Genomic DNA, 18,254 nt, shown 5'->3' on the forward strand with positions numbered 1-18,254 from the left:
TGGCATCAAAAGTCGGCTCAGAAAACATCAGTTAAAAGTAAAGATGCTGCCAATGGGACACTGGCCTCTTTCAGTCTCTAGCTTATCAGTCAAACCTAGCCTCTGTTTGCATCCTTGTATACTCATATCACAACTAAAAGCTGCTCTCCTATGAGGTAGCAAGTAGACCCACCCTGAAAGGTGAGTTTAAAAGTGTCCTCTTCAATGGCTAAAATGCTCTTGGCCATTTAACATCAGACAGTTCCTTCTCTGTGCCTCTGCATGGCCGCACGGCAGCCCAAAGCTTTGTGTTCCTCAGTCTCAGTCCTCCTCCCATATGGCTCATGATGAAGGCATTAAGGACCACTCCACGGACCTCTGGGAAATTAAGGATAACTGACTGCTTGGACCTTGTGACCACAGGGTCTTTGTGGCTCATATAGTCTCAACTAATCTCAATTGGTCTTGAGAAGATTCTCATTCCAGACAATGTTCCCAGTGCCCATGATAAGGAACAATAGATCATTCTAAAGTGCTTTTCCTTTTAAAGCTTATATAAGCCAAAGAAAGTCTTAGATTCCTCAAAATTAATCATAGAGAGTTGAGATATGTTGACATATAAATGGTCAGCGCTGGTAAGATTGAATACTGCCCCCAGGTAGCTACTGTGGGCCCACATCTGGCCAGTCATGCAGTAGTTCAACTTCTTCTCCTCCATTAGCACCAGATCTCTAGGATGCTTAGAGTTCCTCGTGTAGACCTTGTGGTTTAGGGGCTGGTTGTTGCAAGACTGGCCCCGGAAGTATACTTTGGAATACACAAAGTACAACCCAGCATCCTTGATCAGAAGGCCTCCTTTCTTATACTTCACTCCAGAGATCAGAGCCATTCCATATGTGTCATCCCATTCCAGAGAGACGGACTTGGAGTTGGGGTTGCCTATAATAAACCAGAGGGGAGCAGTCAGTCCAAAAGGCTCACACATCTGACAAGCGAAGCTTCCAAGGCAAAACTGTTGGGGTGGGGGGTGGGGGCTTCCTTAACAAAAGTTCTATCCAGAATGAGAGGTGATGCCAAAGTGGCTGAGGAGTTAAAAGGTGGGACAAGTCAGCCGCCCACCTCATTTTAGTCATCCATGTGATTGGGACTCTGGTGGATCTTGGGGATGATTAGTAGGATAATTTCAGCTCTCTGGAATAATCACTTTATGATTTAAACTAGTAGCAACACTGCTGGGCCTGGGGATTCCTCCATAAAGAAAAGGATTTCTGGAGATCTACAACTCAAAGTCTCATGATTATGTGGTCCACTTCCTCATTTAGTTTGAGTTCATTGGCCTTTTATTTGGGCTATTTCCCATCCCTTTTATTTGGGCTATTTCCCATCCCTTTTATTCACATGGCATTATGTACCTACACACAGCAGGAACTCAATAAGTGTCTGTGGGCCCAGATGAACTTTTCTACAGTTTCCAAGCAATTACAGGAACCATGGCATACCTTTTCTTCTGATAGTTACCTACATTTCTTATGTTTATCTTTTCTAACGGAGGTGCCCCTAATATATTGTGCTAAACTACTTCTTCATGTTATAATCATAGGCTGAAAGCCTACAAAGGCCAGGACTGTCTCTTCTTACTCAAAATAGCACATTATTTACCCTTTGGTGCTCCTCTTGGAACTATGTCACAAATCCCCTTTTGGACTTTGAAATGTTTGAAAAGAGTGTGCTTTCCATGGGCAAGATCAAATCATATAAAACTCCATAGCATTAGTTTTGTCAGATTAGGGTCATGAGAGCCAAGAGATAGGACTGGTCTTGCGTGGTAAATCCAGTTGTCAGTAATCCTCTCTAAGAACTGCAATGGGAATTGAGCAGTTGCTCCATAGTCTCCCAAAGGTTTTCTGTCCCCACCCAGTCCTTCCAGACACAAACCTGTTAAGTGGGCCACACATCTCGGCTCTTTTTTTTCAGAGGGTGGACTTGGGTGGCCTGCATAATAGAGGCATAAAAGACATGTGAAAATTATTATGATAGATAACAACTGCTATCTCGATGAGACTCCAAATCCCATCACCTAAATACAAGATCCGTAGCACGTAAGAAGAAATATTCTAGTACACACTCACCAAGAGAAATCTAAACTGAGGGACCCATAGGAGTCTGTATTTCAAAAACAGTTGAAAAAGACAAGATAGTGGATGTTTACATACATTATGTGACAATAAAGCACCAGGGATACAAATATTGCTGCACAAAGCCGTCATTTCAGTTACTCCACTTAGAATGTGCCTTGGCTCCTTTAGGTTGAGATTAGTATCCTAATTACAATTGGCAAAAGACACTTGAAGCTGACTGATGATAATGATGGGTGAAATATACACCCCAGGCTGACTATTAATCTAGGGATCTGTACACCATGATTCTGCTGACTGATAAGAGTCTAGAAAAGTCAACTGATTCATCTCCTGGCCACCATTCTACAGTCTATTCCCAAACTGACTGTATTAAGAGCTCCTCGCAGATCAGGGGGTTGTCCCCAACTCTACTCCATCCTGTGGCCTTAGCCTTATTTCCTCTAAACAGGGCATCAGCGTCCCTCCCCTACTCCATCACATTAAACACTTGCACACAGCATGGGTCCCATGACCTGATGATGACCCCTCTTCTCTAGCCCCTGGACCTTTGCTCATTCTATCTGGAACAGCCTCCAGATAAAATCTCAGTGTTAAATTCCCATCAATTCTCTAATGAGCCTCTTACACTGCTCTTCTTTTGGATAACCCTTCCACGCCTTTTGTCAAATATGACCCTTCGACTTTTGGAACCCAAAATACCCCTCTATCTTTGCCTTTCTGGATAGTTCTGGCTCCTCCTTGCTGGGGCAACTGTGAAAAAACGTCCTTACTTCTTTCTTGTGCAGGAAAATAGCACCTCCCTGGAATAAATAGTTTATGATCTAAACTAGTTTTAACACTGCTGGGTTTTGAGAGCCTGCCCACTGAGTCTTTCCTAATGACGTTTTATTATATGGTAAAGTCACAAGAGCATTTATTCTAGTTTAGCATAGCATCAGAAAATTAGATTAAAGCAATCAAAATTGACAATATTCTAAAAACTTAACACGATTTCTCTAACTTCACATATTTCAGTTAAGGTAAAAATCTAACTAACTAATACGTTCAAAAAATACCTATAGGAAGGGAATTGCCCACCTCAGGCTTGGGACTGGACTATATAGCATACATTGGTGATGAAAATACCCCAGTTTACTGAGAATATTACTCAACCAATCATGTCCTCTCTAGCACCTAGCACAACCCACCTTGAAGGAAGTGTGAGGGAACAAGACTGAACCTCTTGTATACTACAAACAGCTCAAGCAGCTGACCTGGCATTCTGCCACACACTAACAGGAAGTGGAGCAGAGAACTACACGCTGCATATCTTTATATTTCCCATCCAGTCTAGTATAATGTTATTCTCATAAAAATATGCTCCTATGCATATCTGCTGGATAGGTTCTAGATACACAAGGAAAGACTTTTCCTGCCTCGGGCTCTTTGCATGTGCAATGGGAGTCTTCCTGCTCCCTTCAAGAGGCTTCTGATCTGTCCCTTGTGCATCGGCAGAAACCACCTTCTAAATGACTTTCCCAGACCACTCTGCTTTGTACCATTCTTAGTGCAGTTTGAAACTGTACTGCTGGCTCGGTTTTGTTCATCTTCTCCACTGTGCTATAAGCGCCATGAGAAAAGGCATCCATCATTATCTCTCTCATTCTCAGTCACCAGGACTCAGCCTCAGTCACGGGAGATTCCCTAAACACCTTGTATATAAATAAAGAATCCAATTAGCTAACCATGGAGATGGTAGCAGGATAAAAAGATATGGGGCTGGGTACATAAATGGTTGAGTGAAAAAAGGTGCTTGCTGCTGAGCCTGAGACCTGAGTTTGGTCCCTGGAGCCCACAGGGAGAAGGAGAAAACCAATTCTCACAAGTTGTTCTCTGACCTCGACACACAAGATGTGGCACATACACACGTATGTGTGTATGTAAACACACAATAAGATAAATACATGTCTGAAAAGTATTGTAAATGGAAGGAAAAAAATCTATAATATCTACATTATCTCCCTGCCCCCCGCCCCACATCACTTACTATATTGGTTTGTTCTTTTCTTAGAAGTTAAAAACATGCACATGTACTTCATAATGAGTATTAAACTAACTTTGATAACTTATCTGTCTACCTAACAACATAACATGTACAGTGTTCATGGCATTAAAAGTCCTAATAGGTGGTTTTAGATGCTGTTCATGATGTTCTCCTACTAATGTGCATCACAGTGTATTCAACTCATCTCCTATTCTGAGGGTTAGGTTTCTTCCAAATTGTTGGTGTTTTATAAAAGTGATTTTATATATGTATATATATATATATATGTGTGTGTGTGTGTGTGTGTGTGTATATATATATATATATATATATATATATATATATCCCAGTTTACTGAGAACATTACTTAAATAATCATGTCCTCTCTAGCACCTAGGACATGTGTATATATATGTATATATATATATATATGTGTGTGTGTGTGTGTGTGTGTATGTACATATATATATATATCCAACTATTTTCCTAACATATTCTTTTCATGATAAGATTGCAGGGTAGACTAACAGTTCAAGCCCTTGGTATGAACTTTGCCAGTGTACTTCAAGTTGCTTATAGAAATTTCCATGCATGCTGCATGAAACTTGTGTCCAATATTGACTTCCCCCCTCACATATTTGATAATCTTTGTTTTTTATTTTTGTGAATGTGACAGAAAAAATAAATACCCCTTTCTTTAAATCAGCTCCTCTTAATAGTAAAGTTACAGTGTTGACTTTGTTGTGACAGTTTATTAATTTCTGGCCATCTGCATTGATGTAAAGAAGATAGCCACTGGGTAGGCAGGTCTGACTCATCTGTTCACTTGATTCCTATGCACGAGCATGACTCCATGGAAAGGGTAAAGAAGAGTGATTAACATCTGTTTCTCAAGCCACACTCCACTGATTTTCAAAATTATTTCCCTTTAGAAATCCCAAGAGGTTTCATGTTTCTAACAAGTTTTTTGCACAGTGCCTGTGTAACCTGGGCTTCCTGGTACTTAGAGACTTGAACGCAGAGCTGAAGACTATAGCTCACCATGGTAACTCCTGGAAGAGCTTGTATCCCTAGGCAGGAGCTGACTGGTCCCTTTGTGGGTATACAGCCAGCTCTCCTTTTTGTGGACATCTACTGTTCTCTGCTGCCTTTCTGCTTCCTTCAAGTTACTAGGATAAAGGTGCTCTATTACCTTTGCAAAGGCAACCTGCTTTGTACTGACTTCTTACTTCAGGGCCATTATTAAGAGGTGGGAGTTTCTCTATGCATTGCAAAGCCTCATAGGTAACAAGGCATTGAGGGACTGTTCTCCTAGCCTGTTTCATACTAGGAGGTTTGGGCATTGAACCTAACTGGTCTAGCATTTTGTATCTCTTCTGAAAAAAAAAAAAAATGGAGTGGCTGGACCACTTTCTCTATAAGTTTCTTTTAAATTCAAAGCAAATCTAAAACTTCCTGAACCTGCTTCCAAGACAAAGCATACCCTGAAATCTCTGTGCAGTCTTCTAAAACATGCCCCAAAATTTTATGTTCAACATGGTCATCCTCCTCTTATCCTGGATTTAATATGTGTGTGGTGGGGGCAGGGGGAGGTGCTTTATCATCAACAACATCAAAGGCATCGTGAGCCCTCTGTGGGAACTTGTACAGTCCTGTGAACAATGGCTCAAGTCCTCCCCAACCTTCTCATGAGTTCAGAAGAAAAACATTAGATGTAAGCAATGGGTTTACTTCTTAAAATTGTTACTGTATCTTGCAAAAGATTTAAAAACTAAAGCTCAATTCTTGAGTAGTCACTTTTAGTCTAAGAATAGAGGACATCCTCAGAAATATTTGTGTCTGCCTATGCTCCCCTTTTGTCCCTAGGGACTCACAGCCACCACAATATAAGACGGGGCCAAGATGCCAAAGGGAGGAGTCAAAGAAAAAGGACTGTATGTGTATCTTTTTCCAAAGTCGGGCCCCAGTTCACTGGAGTTATGTGAAGTGTTCATTCAGATGCACTGCTGTTGAGCAATAAACTACATCAGATAGTTTCACATCATTCATAGAACCAGACTGAACCAAGAGTCAAAGTTCCCCAGGATTCCTTGCCTAGGAATCACAAGCCCAAGACTGGAACGGAATCCCAGGCATCCTCCTAACTTTGTTCAGTGTTGAGGACCACTTTGGGGGAACTCAAAAGACACACAGAAAGGTACTTACCTGTTTGCTTTTCAGAGTGTGATACTTCAAAGCTTTTGTTGGTGAACTAATGAAAGAGAAAGAGTCATAAAATAAATGGTGAGTTATTTAAGCCAAGGAGGCAAAAGTCACATCAGTCTGTGCAAAGAGGACTCAAGTACATCAGACCTGGGTCTGACTTGGATTTTGCCCTCAGAATTATATTTTGGAGTAGTACTAACATTTCTAAGTATTTTCAAAGAGCTTTAGCTTACATTTCGGAACAGGATTCAAAATTTATTTTCTTCCTTGAATCACTAAATATGAAACAGCAAGAAGCTCAGAAAACATTCTTGACAACTGAGAGGGGAAATAATTATTTGCCTGGAATTCTCTAGATGGAAAATATTCCCTTTGAGCAGTGGTTCTCAACCTTCCTAAAGCTGTGATCCTTTAGTACAGTCCTTCAGGTGGTGACCTCCAATCAATACAATTATTTTGTTGCTACTTCATATCTGTAATTTTGCTACTGCTATTAATCATAATGTAAATAACTCATATATAGGCTATCTGATATGTAACCCCTATAAAAAGGATCGTGATCCACAGATCAAGAACCACTGCCTTTGAGGGAAATGAGTCTGTTTCTCCAACTATAAGATAGAGACTATAACAACACTCTCCTATAATGGGGGGGGGGGATTAAAAAAAATCTTTTGCCATTAAAAACAAAGCAAAATAACAACAAACCAAAACCAAATCATTGCAAGCAACACAGTGACCTGCATGGACCACAGCATCCCCTACTCCCGGGCAACAGAGTCGTGTTGCGCCCAGGGACTGGGTGGGGGTGGGAGCTAGTAATCCATATGCCAGGCTTACCTCGTGGAGTTCTGCCAGCTCCTTCTGCAGATGGAAGAGCTGGTACATTCCTAAACCCAATCCAACCAGAGCCACCAGAACCATTAAGAATATCACCGGTAGCCATAGATCTGTGTTGTAGTCCTTCTTCTTTAGCGGGGGCAGTGGTGGCAACAAGGGTGGTGGTGGCGGTGGTGGTGGTTGTGATGGAGGTGGTAGTGGTGGCAGAGGTGGTGGTGGTCTCCTTTGGTTCGGCCTTCCAGGCGCAGATGATGGACAGGGGAAAACTGACTCTGGAGAAGCCCAAGAGGCGGCACTGTTGTCCACCCAGTAGACTTGTGGACATGGGTAGTTCACGGGCTGCTGCATGACACCCAACCCCAGGGAAGGGTTCTCCTTTCTCTCAATCGTGTGGAGACTGAAGTGTCGCGAACAGGAGGACTCTTGATGTTGACTGCTCCAGAGAAGGTAAGTGAGTTTTCTTTATAAAGTTTCCACAGTCAAGGGAAACACCTCTCTCCTGTGTCCTCTCTCTTTGCTTCTTTGTGAAACACCCACTCACGTTGCATCCGAAGCTGAGAAGGTCTCAAAAAGCTCACAGCAACCCTCAGGAAGTTTCCGCCCACAAATTTCTGACGAAAGTCTTCGAAGTTCCAATTGGCGTTTCTGTGCTACCAGAGAAGGCTAGCCGACTAGGCTTGCCTGCCTGAGGTCCCACTAAGTCAGCACAGGATACATCATGAGGACACTAGCTATCGCAGCTGCAAGAAGTGTCCTGTGGGGTGTGTCCTGTAAGGCCTGTTGTGGGAGGCACTGGGAAAAGACCATAGGGTTTGGCTAGGAAAGCAGCTCCAAGTCTGAGCTTTTGCTTGGGGAATGTGACCCCCGTTGCTTCCCTCTCCTGACTGCTACCTACCACAGCCTTGCAAATCACCATCGTTTCATAATTGAGAGGGTAAAATCTGCCCCACCCATTCTACAGATTAGATCAGAGGTTGCAAACCACCATGGGCCCATGTGTCTCCTGGGGCCACAGGTTTGCTTTCCTGTCAACAATGGTTTTTCTTTCACTAATTGCCCACTTTCAAAATTGAGATCACATGCACTAAAAATACATGCATCTATTCCCTTTGATAACAGAAGATTAGACATTCCCCTGGTCATCTCTGAACACCAGGAAATGTGTCACAAGTATTCCTAGCTGCCCTGCCCTCACTGGGCCTTCTATCTCATGTCTCCCTAGGAAGCTGCCTTCCTACTCTGGAATCACTTATCTTTGCAATCCCTGTTACAATCACCAAATGAAACCTGAAGTGCCCAAATCAGAAGAGTTTGGGATAAGCAATAAAAATAAATAAATAAATAAAAGTTTTTATAGCAAGTGTGCCTTAACCATCACACAGAACATACTAAAACTTTACCCAACATTTACAGCAAATTTAACTCTATATTTTACACCTTTCTAAAACTGGGCACTCTGCCTGGGTTGACGTCGCTCTTCTTGTCAGACACACAACATTTGGTCTAATAACCACTAAGAATCCAGCCTCGGTTCCCATCATCTTCCCATATAGACCATATACATCCCAATAGGTTCCCATAGTCCTCCTTTTTTGGCAAACTCTACTCTTTAAATGTTCTTCCTTTTAGTTTCATGCTTTGGGATTTCTCGAATGATCATCCTACTTGCTATGCCCTCTCGCTATGCCAAACCAACACCTAAAGTGTTATTTCCTGCTGCTGTCACCCTGTCCCACCCCAGCTGCTAACTCAATCTTCTCCTCCTGAGGTCACTCTGCTAGCAATCTCACGCTTCCCTTTTCCCTTGCCCTGGTCATCCGGGCCTGTTGTTCCCCCAAGAAACATTTCTTATCTTCCCCCAATTTACTATGACGACTATACCTATATCAGAGTCATCTCTCATTGCTTTTCTACCTCAGACTCCCAGAATTCCTCAGTAAGTGTCATTCTGGTTTTTGTTTTGTTTTGTTTTGTTTGTTTGTTTTTTGTTTTTTGTTTTGTTTTGGTTTGGTTTGGTTTTTTGGGTTTTTTGCACATCTCTCTTTTGCCTTTCTTTTGATTCACTTTTTGAAAGAGAAATCAGAATATCCAACCCTTTCTGCCCACCAATTACAGGGAGAGAGTCCTCGCTGAAAGAGACACAAGGGAGAAACTTCTGGAAACTGAGTTGGAGTTTGGTAGTAATGACACTGTTACTGGAAAGATTAAGAAAGAATAAATACCCCCATGAGCAGTCACAGGGACCCATCGCATTGATACCCAAACCTTACTAATGAAGAGAAATCATCAAAGTAGAACTTAGCTCTGTAGCTACAGAAAGGGAAACTAACACACGAGCCAACAGGATGGTGGCCCCCCATATCCTGCAACCTCAAGCTGAGTTCTCTCCACCTTCTATTTCTAGGATTCCAGGGAATCAGCAGTTGCCTCAGGAGACTACAGGAGACTCTAGCGGTGACTCAGCAGTTGTAGAGAGTGATGCTGTTTATCTTCATGGGCCAAGGCATCTCCCAAGCAGACAGGTAGATCAGACAGGAAGCTCTCAACTGTGAGCAAAGACCACACAGTACACCACAAGTTTGACTTTGTTTACTTATAAATACAAGCCCACTAGTTCAGCTTCTCTAAGGACTTCCAGGAAACTCTTTTAGCAGCTCAGTCCCTCCACATCATCAGCAGTTACAGAAGGACCATTCTTGCCTCTGCTTTTATCGCTGCTTTGTAGTATTCACCTTTCTAATATTTGCCAGGGATTATGCCTATGAAGATAATCTCACTGTCTAATTGCTTTCTCTCTGGGTTCTTGTAAGTTTGAATGCCAGTCATGTATTTGTTGGGCAATCAGTTTCCTATTTTGTGTATTTTCTGCTTGTCACTTAAAAGTTGTTTATTGCCGGGTGCTGCTTGGTGGTGCTAGTGGTGGCAGTGGTGAGGGTAGCAGTGCACACCTTTAATTCCAGTAATTGCAATCGCGAGGCAAAGGCAGGCTGATCTCTCTGAGTTCCAGGCCAGTCTGGTCTAGAGAGTAAGTTCCAGGACAGCCAAGGCTTACACAGAGAAATGCTGTCTCGAAAAAAGGCAAAAAACAAAAAACCAAACAACCTAACAAACAAAACGCTGTTTATCTCCTCCATGCTGACTTGCAGAATCCTCTTAGACTCTATGCATATTTGAGATGTGAACCCAAGGCTGTTTTCAGACATTGCAAACATTTCCCATATCAATGCAGATTTCATGTTGGGCTTTAATACATCCTGACCTCACTTTTGCTTATGAGTCAGGAGCCTCTCTTTATATTTTTGTCCATGTGTATGTGACAAAAGAACTGAGAGAAACCTACTTACAAGACAGAAAGAATGATTTGGCTCATGAAGTCACAGGATTCACTGCACGGCTGGTGACCTGAGTGAACATCACAGCAGGGAGCTTATTGCAGAGCAAACCTGATCATCTCATCGGGGCCAGTCAGCACAGGGCTGGCTTTTTATAGCAAAGCTCCTTCTCACAAACCTAGTAATCACATGTGGATTAGTCAGTTCACGAGATCAGAACCCTAATGATGCAATTACCTGACCCCCTAGAGGCAGCCTTGCATTGGAGACCAAGCCTGCAGCATATGAGCTCTAAGGAGACATCGAAAATTCAAACCAGGAACCAGACAGTGTGGCTCAGCTGTTAAGAGCAGGTCCTGTTCCTGCAGAGGACCCCAGTTCAGTCCCAGCCGTGTCAGGCAGTTCACAACTACCTGCAGCTCCACAGAATCCAGTGCCCTCTTCTGACCTCCATGGGTTCAAGTACTGGTACACTCACAAGCACATGCCCACACATGAGACACACATGCATACGCGTATGTAAAAATATGAAATAAAAGTTTTAAACATGCAAACCTTGTACGGTGTGTGAGTCAATTTCCTCAACTCAATCCATCTTCTCATCTACTGAATCACAGCAGCGCAGTTACCACAGTTTCCACTGATGACTGAGCCATCTTACAGCTCTTACTTTTGTTTAATCTGTCCATCCATCCTGGGAAGAAAATTATTCAATCCTCATATCATGGCATTATAGATGTGGGGTTTTTTTTTTCTTTATAGCAACAGAGTGTCTCTATAGATCCAAGCCAATTTCCAACTCACTATGCACCCAGGCTGGCCTTCTACGTGTAGAAATCCCTCTACCTCCTGTTCTTAAATTCTGGAATTACAGATGTTCATCACCATGCTCAGCAACTTTGTAGATGTCTTGAATGTTTTGACAGTTAGACAACATCCCCTTCCTCTCTGTTCCTTTTTTTTTTAAACTAACAACTATTTTGTTAATTTACATTATTAGTGATAAATAAAATATAATAACTATTTGTATATATGTAATCTTCCACATGTCAGCAGAAAAACAGCCATATTTGAAAACTATCCTGCAGACTAGTAACTGTCATTGGAATAACCTAAGGGAAGTGCTATCCTGAGAATCACTACCATTGTTGAAAATATGTGCAGGAGTCCTACAGAAATTAGCATATTTTCTTCATGGGTGATCCAGAGAAGCAAGATAATCCTGATGATGGAAACAAGATTCATTCATGCCAAGTGTATCATTTCTCAATGACATATATTCTTTTCTGTTACTGTATGGTCTGTGGCCCCTCTTTATTCCCACTATTCGTGGTCCAAGTGGCTCAGGAAATTTTACTAGACAAAGAATACTGCCTACTGCAACTTAGTAGATAAATGTCTAGAACCTGCCTATACTTTACATTTGATAGGCTTAGTCTTCGAAAGAAAGGCTTTCATATAGCTTTTTCTGATGGGAGGGGGAAAGCTATCAAGTGTAACTTGTTTCTTATTACACAGACTGAAGGGGGCTGTCAACAGGCTGCATGACAGTAGCAATGGGTAGAAATTGTTCTTCAGCCCTTGATACCACACGCAACAGTATCGTTGTGATCTCAGAACTAGTTGCTTCCACAGCCCATGGATCTCAGTCATGGCTGGTCAAGAAAACGGATGTTACTCTAAGTATGAGGAGCAATGTAAGACTTAATAGAATGAAAGGCTGATTCTCTCTCTCTCTCTCTCTCTCTCTCTCTCTCTCTCTCTCTCTCTTGAGTTATGAAGGCCAATTTTAAAAATCTTTCAAGGATAGAGCTCTTGTTACAACAAAAAATCTAGTTTCTAACAGCATCAAGATTGGTGATGGTTAGGGGGCCCCCAAGACTATAGGAAAACACCCGGTGGCCTCTGCCATGGTCACCTTCTAGGAACTATTGTCAAGAGCTGGTGCTTCTCAGCCTCACTCAGTTGTCACTTCCCAGGGAGCTTCACTTAGGATCCTACCTGTACCAGAGAATGGGAAGGATAATTGTCATCTCTAGGCTCTGCCATCTTGGAGGGAGAGTGGTAGAGGGATGGGGACAGTCCTGAGTATCAACCAATTGTATGCTGTGCTTTGTGTCTACTTAAGTCGCCATCACCGAATTCCTAAGTAGATCCTGGCTGATGGGTGAAGTCAAGAGAGTCCCGGGTCAGGAACAAGACCTCTTGGTAAGAAGTGAGATTCTTCTGCCACCTAAGCCAGGAATGCTATGTGCTCCATGTGCCAAGGGCATGAAACACGATAGGTGTCAGCTGGTGGCCTTACTGTGGGAGCAAGAATACACTGCATCTCCCTTCCTTCCACTAAGATGGGTAATATGATTCTTTTATGTTCAGACTTTTGTAAAGTTGAACGTGACCTTGTCTCTGCACTTTTTCAAGTAGCCTGTCAGTGGCTTCCTGTTGATCTTAGGATAAAGTATGAACTCTATACTTATTTGAACTTCTTTACCTCCAGGTGTCTAGGCTGCAGTCACACCACACGTTGACAGCTGAGGCAAAAGTATAGCCTAGAGAGGGTCTAACGTGAGAACCTTCGTGAGAACATTTAAGAGTAGTTCATAAGCAATGTTCCCAAGTGCCTAAGGGTAAAGAGCATGGACCTATAGAGTGGTAAGGAAGTGAGCCAGAGTGTGAGACACACGTCACAAATATCTATTAAGACTGGAAATATGTGGGTCTTGTGGGCATCTCCATTTGAGACAGTGCCTCCTATGCCCCAGGCTGGCCTCAAACTCACTATGTATGTAGCCAACAATAACCTTGAACTCCTGATCCTCATTGCCCACCTCCCAAGTGCTGGGATGGCATCCCTGTGCCACCCCACTTGCCTATCTTGAGGGACCTATTCGTTGGACTCTTTTTGATGTTTGAACTTCTTCATTACAAAAACCCACGTGTCACGGTGGGTTTGTGGGAAAGCAGACTCACCAAAGGCTGACTTAAATGTCAAGGTCGTTGCTTTTGTCACCCACTGTTTCCTCTGAGTATTTTGAAGATATTGGGTAGGGCATGCAGCTTCCAGAGCTTCTGAAACGTAGGGGACTCTCATGAGAAGTCACTTTTTAAGCACACATTTACTCGATCTGTCTCACAGATTTACGTGCTGTTTGCCACAGAATAGGGAAATTAGAGCCTCTTGTAGTAGTTGGGTATTTTATAAATAAGATCCCTCCCAGGAGCCTAATTTGAAAATCAGCCCCACTCTTGCTGTGTTAGACATAACAGAGATTTGGTGACCTGAGCAATAGAAATGTATTCCTTCCCAGCTCAGAGGTCAGAGTACTGCAGCAAGCAGGTTCTGCCTGCTGAGGCCCTTCTTCTTGCCTTGACCCTTATTTCACAAAGACGGACACTGAGAATCAGAGACACAAGAGGGTTTCCTCCAAGATTACAAAATCCCACAGGCAGAGAGTAAAGAATCCAGGAGAAAACGTGGCCTGCTTCCTGGTGCATTTCCACCAAATCAGAGATGTCTGTAACTGAAATCACAACAGCTGGTCTCTGTCCAAGTCTACCCACATGTGTGTCCAGCATCTAGTGTACTCAAGACACCATGGAGGGAGCAAGGGTAGGGTAGGATAGCCCCAGGGGCTTAAGCAGCTCAGAGTGGCTCATGATCCTATTATCCTCACCCTCTCAACTTCTCCTGAACATTTGTAGTTTCCATGATCAAATATGAACTAAAACTTTTGGAACAGATTGAGAGGTAGAGCAGAAAGAATGATGCGCTTATTGCCGACCACATGCCAGGCATAGTTCTAGTAATAATACTCACCCAATTTTATTTGACTCTCAAGGAGGCTTCTCAGGTAAGTACTATTACCCCCACTTTGCAAACAATTTAGGGAAGTTCAAGAACTCATGAAATAGTTGAACAACTTGGAGATGAATCCAGGTCTTTCTAGCAGACATCATTGCACCCGTTAACTTCATCTCCACACTTGTGTCTTCTCTTCCCTGCTGATTCTCACACCCTCTGGGGGAGCCTTTCAAAGGCAAGGTTCCCCCAGTATTGCTTGCTCTTCTTACTGTTACCAAATATTCAACCGGAAGCAACTTAAGGGAAGAAGGGCCCTGTTTTGTGTTGGTTGCTTGGTTTTGGCTTACAGTTAGATACAGTCCATCCTGGCAGAGGTGGCACGGCAGCAGTTAGTCACATTACAGTTGCAGCCAGAAAGACACAGAATAGACACAATCCGCTTGGGTTATGAAAGCTTCATCCTCAACAAACCACCTACTCCACTGTATTCCACTTCAAAGGTCCCACAGCCTCCCTGGCCCGAGTAACTGGAAATATTTCTTATTTTCTAAACTCAAGCATCCTAGCCTTTGGCCCAGATTAAACAATTTGCCACTCACTGTTGGCCTGTACCACTATGAGTAGAGCTATAGACAATCTGCAGAGGCAGCTTCACCAGATGTGAGGGCTGGAGGAAACATAGCTTCTGTCACTGGGTCCACACTGTCATAATCACCAAGGAATGACCCACCAAGAATGAGCTGCCCAGAGCAGTCCCTGTCCCATGCCAAGTACCAAGTGAATTATGGTTTGCCAAGGTTCAGGGCACAGAACTGAACAAAAGGTCTCTGAGATGCCTCCTATCTCTGAAGACTATGGTTCCAAGTTGAGGGAGAGGCTGAACAAAAAATGAGTAGGAGATGGGGTGGATGGAAAGAAAAGAGGTACAAGAAGGGAAAAATGGGTCATCGAGGAAAGAGAGTTGAAAACTGGAGATGAAAGGTAATTGGAGAAGAGAAAACAGTGAGAGACAAATGGCATCCCCATCGGCTTCCCCAGACACATGCTTACAGGGCATGGCTATAGTCCACAGAGCAAAGTCACAATGGTGAAACTGGAGTCTGCAAGATGCTGCTAACGCATGTCAGTCCTAAAGAGATTTAATACCCATCCCACCCTAACAGGAGCCAAAGTCTAAGGAAAGTAAGCTACATTTGACACATCTAAGCCGCATAGGAACACCCCCAAATCCCTTCCTGTGTGTTATACCTTAATCAACCCTAAGTTAACCATCCAGAAGCACAAGCCCTCAAACAATAAAACAACATGATGACATACCCCACCCCCACCCCAGCCGTGGTGACCTTCCGGCTGCACGCCCTAGCTCTCTCTTTTCTCAGAACTTACCACACATTCTACCACTGTCTCCAGGAACCTCCTCCATGTTATCTCCTCTGGATGCTGTGGAGGCCAGCTTGCTGTACTTTAGTACCAGCATTGGAAACCCACCTACATTGTCACTACAAAGGTCAACCTTGTAAGTAACCATACATATCAAGTCCACCCTCCCCATCTGAGCCCTTGTTATCACACACTGAGACATCTGTACTGATTCTCAGGACAACAGACAGTTGGATGATTTGGTGCTACTGTAGACACAGGCCATCCCTTGCTTGGGAACCAATCTAACTCATAGGCAGGAAGATTTACCTTTGTTGTCCATCCTGGGCCAACTTCATACTCACGTGCTTACCAAATATCCACTGATGCCTCTTGCCATGATTTTAAGGGTTTTTTTCTGTTTTTTTTTTTCCCCCAGGTGGGGAGGGGGTGGAGCAGGGAGCTTTGGGTTTTTTTGTTTGGTTTGGTTTGGTTTCATTTTGGTTTTATTTTTTTAGGACAGGATTTCTTGATGTAGCCTTGACTGGCTTGGACTCACTTTGTAGACCAGGCTGGCCTCCAGCTCACACCACCTGCCTCTGCCTCCCTGAACCAACAGCATGCGCTACCACGCCTGGCTGATTAGCGTCACCACGCCCAGCAGGTTACAAGGTTTTTATATGCTAAATGTGGAGTCCCACCCTTCCCATGGGCTGTCACTTTAATTTTCTTAGGTCAAACCAATGTGGCACATACTGCAAACGCCCTGCTGGGCAGGTTCCAGAATGTGCAGTAACTTTTACAGAGTTATGTAGGCGACTATCAGATGGCAGTGTCTGGACTCAACCAGACTGGTGAGGTGGACAAATGGGCAGAGGTCCTTGATGTGAAGCCCGAGAGTCTAAATTCAATCCCTGGGACCCACACGGTGGAAGGAGAGAACCAACCCCCTCAAGCTGGCCCGTGGCCTCCCCCTGTGCATCATGGTACATGCGCCGTGCCACTTCCCCACCCCCCATCTACATACACACAGAAGAAGGTAAAAAACTTTAAATCATTCAATTCCTATTGTCTCAATTTGCTTGCTATTGCCTTGATAAACACTATGGTGAAAAGCGATGTGGGGAAGAAAGGGATCATTACATCTTACCAGTTGGAGTCCATCGTCGAGTGAAGCCAGGGACGGAGGAGGGCAGGGCAGGAACCTGGAACTATGGATGAAGTGGAGGCCTTGGAGAAGTACTGTCTGCTGGCTTGTTCCATGGCCTGCTCAGACTGCTCAGATGCGACCTATGACCACTTCCCCAGGGATGGCTCCATCCACAGTCGGCTGGGCGCTGCTACATCACTCACTAATCAAGAAAATGCTCTACAGGCCCGATCTGACAGATGCATTGTCTCAGCTGAGGTCCCCTCTTCTCATATGACCATGGTTTGATCAAACTGACAAAAAAACCAGAAGGCAGAACAAGCTGGACGGCTCCAGTGTCCATAGCCCTGCCATCCAGGAGCAGAATCCCATTTCCCTATATCTCTGGAGCCTTGTTCACCTGGTTGTTTCCTTTTCAGTCTTCCGAACATTGGTTGTCTGCCCCAGAGTTTCCTACCTGAGTCGAGTCTCTACCACCAACTGCCTGAGTTGGCTGATGCAACACCCTAAGAGATGCCTTGTCACTGCCTCAAGGTACCTCCCTGCTGTCTTCTGCGGTCATATGGAGGTCAGCTAGCTGGACTTTTCTAGCCAGCATCAGAAACCCACCTGCACTGTCACTACAGAAGGGAATGCTGGCACCGTACTGTCTACATCTGGTCCGTCTTTTCTGGATGGAACCTTTTTATAACATACACTGAGCCACCAGAACTTATTCCCAAGATGCCTGCCAGCGGGATGAGTCAGGTGCTTCATCAAAGATAAATAACTACTGAAAAGCCACTAATCCAATGATGCATTTCCGTTCTTGCCCTCACATTTCTCACATACCAAGGGTATTTAACCATAAGATGAGGAGACCTCAGCCCTGGACCCGTCACTCCTTTGACATATTTTCCCCAAGGGGATCGAGCAGACAAGGGTGAGGTGGGGGGAGGGTGGGAGGAGGGGTGGGGGAAGGGCATGCTGAGGTTTCCTTTTCCTCTGCATTAGCTCCTTCATAGTGCTGCACAGTCTCTATTTCTGCAACATTGCTCACTCTTCTCTTCCTCTTCTCCCCTCTCTGTTCTTATTCTCCTCTTCCTTTCCTCTGTCCTCCCTCCTTGCCAACCCCTCCCTCTTTCTTTCTCTTTTTCTCATCTGTTTCCTTATACACAGCATGTGGCCTGCCCTGCTTCTATAACTCCTAACCATGAGGTAATCCCCATTCTCCTCCTGACCCCGGCCCTACAACCCCCTCTCAACGCTCACCGTGGAGAATGAGTTGTCCATTGGCTACATCTGAACAGGGTGGCAGGAGTGTCTAGGTTTTTGCTTGCAGTGTCCTTGGTTGGTGCATCGGTTTGTGCAGGCCCCCCTGGGTCCAGATCCACCAGCCTTGATGGTCTCCCTATGGAGCTCCTGACCCCTCCAGGTCCTTCCATCC

The 18,254-nt window shown here is 44.0% G+C and overlaps 1 protein-coding gene across 1 annotated transcript; it reads right to left on the reverse strand.

Moving 5' to 3' along the window:
* Positions 1-287: 287 nt before the first annotated feature.
* Positions 288-7,870, reverse strand: Faslg (Fas ligand). Its single transcript, XM_051147689.1, has 4 exons — positions 7,186-7,870; positions 6,346-6,391; positions 1,915-1,971; positions 288-918 (listed from the first exon to the last, which is right to left on the reverse strand). The coding sequence occupies exons 1-4, from the start codon at positions 7,531-7,533 to the stop codon at positions 524-526; spliced, it is 846 nt and encodes a 281-aa protein (XP_051003646.1). The 5' UTR covers positions 7,534-7,870; the 3' UTR covers positions 288-523.
* Between the last annotated feature and the right edge of the window lie 10,384 nt (positions 7,871-18,254).

This window comes from Acomys russatus, chromosome 6, assembly GCF_903995435.1.
Source record: "Acomys russatus chromosome 6, mAcoRus1.1, whole genome shotgun sequence".
NCBI lineage: Eukaryota > Metazoa > Chordata > Mammalia > Rodentia > Muridae > Acomys > Acomys russatus.